The sequence below is a fragment of the Lindgomyces ingoldianus genome, assembly GCF_010093535.1.
Source record: "Lindgomyces ingoldianus strain ATCC 200398 unplaced genomic scaffold BDR25scaffold_78, whole genome shotgun sequence".
NCBI classification, from domain to species: Eukaryota; Fungi; Ascomycota; class Dothideomycetes; order Pleosporales; family Lindgomycetaceae; genus Lindgomyces; species Lindgomyces ingoldianus.
The window spans coordinates 45166-50301 of NW_022985239.1; the positions used below are offsets into that span (position 1 = coordinate 45166).

Here is a 5136-nt window from a genome sequence, read left to right on the forward strand (position 1 = left end):
CCTGCAGCTCTCTTCGCGTTGTTGCAGTGGTAGTTAGTACAGTAGGCCCCCCCCTACAGTTAATTTAAACTAGAGCAGCAGCGCTCCTAGCTTAAAGCTTCTTAATAAGGTGCAATAATTTAATTATTGCTTAGTGTTGCTTTTATAGTTACCTAGCCTAACTAGGGCTTTAAGGCAGATAGCTATTGTTAATAAACTAAGGCTTAGCTTAGTTATACTAGCAGATCTGTCTAAGTAAGAGTTAGTTAGTAGATTAAGCTCTTAGAGCTAACTGCACAGTAGACCTAGATATTATATTACTGTTCTTTAGCTAAATAAGATAATTTTAGTGTAATATAATAATAAGCACTATCTTTACTACTGTATAAAGCTAGAGAAGTAAGGTAGAGTAGGTTAGCTCTATTTTAGCTACACTAAGATAGAGAGAAGAAAGGGAGCTTTAAGGGCAGCTCTGCAGAAGAAGTGCTTGCAGCGCTAAGGCGCTAGCAAGGACGCTAGCGCTAAGCAAACTAATAGCGTTGCGCCAGTCGCACCCCCTATATCCTGATTGGCTGCACGGGCAGCTTGTCATGTGACGCGCGACAGAGCTCTCTGCGTAGGACCGTCACATACTAGAGGTGCTAAGGGGAGCAGGAGGAGTTTATAGGAGTCTGCTAAGGCGAGCTCTTATAAGCTCCCTTAAGCTCCCTAGACTTGTGGCCTGTCCTCCCTATTAGACAACGCATTCCTCTATTACCGCAGGCAGCTGTGCTGCTTCCGTGTCCTCCGGTTGGTTCATAAGCGAGCCCTGTCCCAATCCAGCTAGATTGTGGAGCACTGCCGGTGGAGTTACGCTGGTCCAACCGTAGATCGTAACAAAACAGTGGGGCACAGAGGGTTAGCAGCTTACAGTCTAATTGTGGGTTGTAATAGTAACCTAGGAATATTATTAACACCTATAGACCTTGTATAAAAGGATATTAGAAAACTACTAAGCTAGCTAAGAGAAGAGGTGCAACTAAATACTTAGAGGAATAGAGGTACAGCAGGGGGCAGGGCAAGGTTAGGGCTAGGTTAGAGTTCGGGCTAATACAAGAACCTTTTAAAGATTCTAAGCAACCTAAGATAGAACAATTCATGCGAATTGTTACACTTAGTATGTTTATAAAGTGTTATTTAAAGCTGAAAGTAAAGTTTAAGTATAACAATACCTATAAAAAAGCTTTTTATAAAAATTCTAAAGTAACGATTCGTAGAATCGTTACAGCAGGCAAGACAATAGATTTAAATGCGGTAGGAATCTACTAAGAGGCATATAGAAGTGCGTGCATTCTATTAACACCTATAGGCTTTGTACAAAGGATATTAGAAAACTACTAAGCTAGCTAAGGGGAGAGGTGCGACTAAATACTTAGGGGAATAGGGGTAACTGTGGGGGACAGAGTCGAGCCATGGTCGGGGCTGATACGGGGACCCATCGGATAGGTTCCGAGCGACCCGAGATGGAACGATTCATGAGAATCGTTACATAACCTTATGCCCTGCGGATTGTTTGACCTAGCGTCTTATACTGCTGTCGAAGGCAAACTACAATTAGGCTACACCTCAGCAACCCACACATGTCAAGTACGGACTGTACACCTGGCACGAGACGTGTCCTCTTTAACTGTCCACCTCTATTGTACCTGGCCCTGAGCACTCTGCGGCAACACCCGGTTCTTGCCAAGTGAAGATTGTAACACTCTTTTGCTTGATTTGGTTGTAGAGGGAGCGATAGCGGTAACAGTAGAGATGGAGGCGACTGTTACTATTGAGGTTGCCGACTTAGGATTCGAAATTGTAGTACAGGTGCGAGCATCCACGTCGCAGGACTCATTTGGACCACAGCAGCAACCCGTGCCATAGCTTGTAACGTAGCAATGATGACCAGTAGGGCAACATAGAAGGGGATCTAAAACTACAAGTTAGATATCTAAGCAGCAATACTAGAAAGTTCTAAAATTACATACTCGGGCAAAGCGAATAGCTAGCATTAGGACAGAAGCGTTGGCGACTCTGGAGAGCTGATCGAACCTCTAGTGTATTTACAAATACGTTGTTAGGTACTGCATTAACAGCTGCCTGAACACCTAGAACTGCTATCATCGCAAAAGAGGCGAGGAGGGTAATATAATAGTAGAGTGTCATGATTGGAATATTCGAATACAAAAGTTGGTGGCTTCTAGCATTGTAAAGGTGGGTTACCTCTAGCTTTCTATCACTCTAGCAATAATAAAACAATTCAAAAAAAATTGCTTTGAAGAAAAAGAATCATTAAATTCAAGAAAAAGAAGCGAAAGCGAAGAGAGAAGCGAGGTGGCTGTAACGATTCTCATGAATCGTTCCATCTCGGGTCGCCCGGAACCTATCCGATGGGTCCCCGTATCGGCTCCGACCCTGACTCGACATGGCCCCGACTCTGCCCTGTCCCCCTGCTGCTACCCCTATTCCTACCATATGCCTCTGAGTGGACTCCTACCGCATTCGGACCCATTGTCTTGCCTGCGCCGTTACAGTGGCGGGATGCGGAAGAGATCTTCTAGGATATTCGTTACGATTTCTATATCGCTATGTAGCGAAGAGCGGAAACTATATAGGAGATTATGCAAGCTATCTGCTTGAATATTCGGGTGATATTTTCTTTTTTGTTAAAGACCTAAATTAGTCTCTAGAACGTTACACAAAGCGAAGCTTGAATATTGGCTACCGCTAGGCGAAATAAGGTACCACCACCTAACCGAGATGATCCTTATCTCGGGTGCTTAGCCGACTGTGCAGAGAAGCTCAGAGCCCCTCAGGACCCTTTCCCCCTGCGACAAGAAGAGGGACCCCTAACGCTAAGCGAAATAAGGTATCAAACCGACCGCGAGTCGCCATGCGCGTTACATTTTAAACAAGAGCCTACACTCTAAAGTTTTGTGTAGAAAAGTAGTAGCTTAGACCCTAAAAACAAAGATTCTCACCTTGCCTCTTGAGAAACCTACTGGCGTGGGTGGTTTTGGGTCAAGTTAGAGTTAAGTTTGGGTAAAAGAAGTTGCGGTTGCGACCGAGCGATCTATTGTGTGCGTTAATCCGTGCAATGTCTTGGCATTCGCGTCGCGTCTTTTCCGCCTCACCAAATCTATGAGAACTTCGACAAAGCGACAATTTGCCCCCATCTATGCCTAAATATCTGTTATTTTAGTCAGATCTTAAAGCTGTACGTACTTCCTAATTAGGAAATAATAAAGCTAAATTTTAGAGGTTTAAAATAGCCCTCAGCAAACAATTTCTAGCTAAAAAGCCATAGCTGGAGCAGCCACGCGTTCGAGTACTGGTGCTACCCGTCAACCGTCAGCCAGAGCCCTCGCTGCAGCAGCCTCTAAAGCACCTTCTAGAGGTCAAAAAGCCAGTAGATTATATAAGCAGACAAGGAGGAAGGTTACCTTTGTAGATAAGCAGCGCGCTGCTGCTTTTGTAACGATCCTCATGAATCGTTCCATCTCGGGTCGCTCGGATCCTATCCGAAGGGTCCCCGTATCGGCCCCGACCATGACTCGACCCAGTCCCCCGCAGTTACCCCTATTCCCGCATGTATTTAGTCGCACCTCGCCCCCGTAGCTAGCTCGGTAGTTTTCTGATATCCTACGTACAAGGCCTATAGGTGTCATTGGTATTCCCAGGTCTCTGAGTCCCCACGCACTCCCATATGCCTCTGAGTGGATTCATACCGCATTCGGACCCATTGTCTTGCCTGCGCCGTTACAGCTTTAACAGCTGCTATTAAGATATGTCACGATTATGCACAAGTAAGGTTATAGAGCTTCGCGGAGGTCTAGTTTAATTACTACGTGAGGTATTATAGTAGGTACAAGACGTTGTGTGAGGAACAGGAAGGTTTAGAAGGAAATTAGTAATTAAATACTTAGCTTAAAAGTCTAAGCGCTTTAGGTATAAATTAAGCCTATTTTAGGTTTAGTTAGTGTTAAGGCAGTTTATACTTAAGTTTATGTCTATATTATGTTATATTTATGTTAGACATGCACTAATAATACTCTAGTACATGTCTAATACAGTTATGTCTAGGATCTAGGGAGGATACTGTAATAGTATCTTCTCTCTTATTAAGAAGAAAATTCTTTACATTAGTAGTTCTAGCATTAAGTTGTCTTTATTAGAGTACAGGTTTAGTTTAGATAGGTATTAGGTGTAAAATTAAGTTACTATAAAGTTCTCTTATAAGGCTTTTATAAGTTTCTATAACAGTTTGTTATATCTAGTTTATTTTATAAAGTATTTATAGATATATTTTTTCTTATTAAACTAAATCTATTTAATGTTTTTTATAATATATTCTAGTTTATTATTTATAATAATAAGTTTAAGTAGTAGGTTTAGCTGTCTAGGTAGATAGTTAGATTTAAAGGCTACTTAGCGCAGCAACAATACATAGAACACAGGGTGTATCTTTATGCTGTTAGGTAGGATTAATTAGTAAGTGTGTAATAAGACTATATAGGCTACTATAAAAAGGCTAAAGTTCTTTTAATTAAGTTTTTTTAATTATTAGTTTATTTAAATATTTTTAGTGTCTAGCTAGACCTTCTTGCTAGCTGTATACACAAAGGTAGAAGTTTAGAATTAGTTTACATACTTTTATTAAAAAGCTTAAGCCTATGTAAGCTTTTTATAAATATATTTAAATATATTTTAGATTTTATTAATAAGTCTATTTATGTTTATTACTTATATAGATTAATAAGTTAGTTAGGGGGTATTTATAAGTAGTTTAAATTTTATTTAAAGGTAGTATCTATAGTTTACTAAAAATAGAGATACTTATGTTAATTTAGATGTTATGTTATTAGCTTTAAACTATGCTATAGCTAACTATTTTACCTAGTTATTTTACTAGTAGTTTATGTACACGTATAGGACTTATTTTATTATAGTGTTTATGTTTTTAGTCTAGCTGTTAATCTCTAGGTAAAAAGCTGTAGATAGATAGAGGATAATTTAGAGCTGTTTATAAAGTTTATTCTAGAAGGCTAAGACAAACTATGTACCTCTATCTAATATAATTATGTTAGGTAGGCTATAGTAAACTTATACATATTAGTAGAATAACTAGGCTATATT

The 5136-nt window shown here is 40.1% G+C and overlaps 1 protein-coding gene across 1 annotated transcript; it reads right to left on the reverse strand.

The window, feature by feature from the left end:
• Window positions 1–1292: 1292 nt before the first annotated feature.
• Window positions 1293–2322, reverse strand: BDR25DRAFT_308200 (uncharacterized protein). Its single transcript, XM_033690994.1, has 2 exons — window positions 1988–2322; window positions 1293–1930 (listed from the first exon to the last, which is right to left on the reverse strand). The coding sequence occupies exons 1-2, from the start codon at window positions 2010–2012 to the stop codon at window positions 1656–1658; spliced, it is 300 nt and encodes a 99-aa protein (XP_033539493.1). The 5' UTR covers window positions 2013–2322; the 3' UTR covers window positions 1293–1655.
• Between the last annotated feature and the right edge of the window lie 2814 nt (window positions 2323–5136).

Bases quoted from the DNA above. Each gene is read 5' to 3' on its own strand.
- BDR25DRAFT_308200 (XM_033690994.1), bottom strand. From the start codon at position 2,012: ATGCTAGCTATTCGCTTTGCCCGAG. The intron at 1,931-1,987 runs TATGTAATTTTA...TTGTAGTTTTAG, and splicing joins AGCTATTCGCTTTGCCCGAG to ATCCCCTTCTATGTTGCCCT.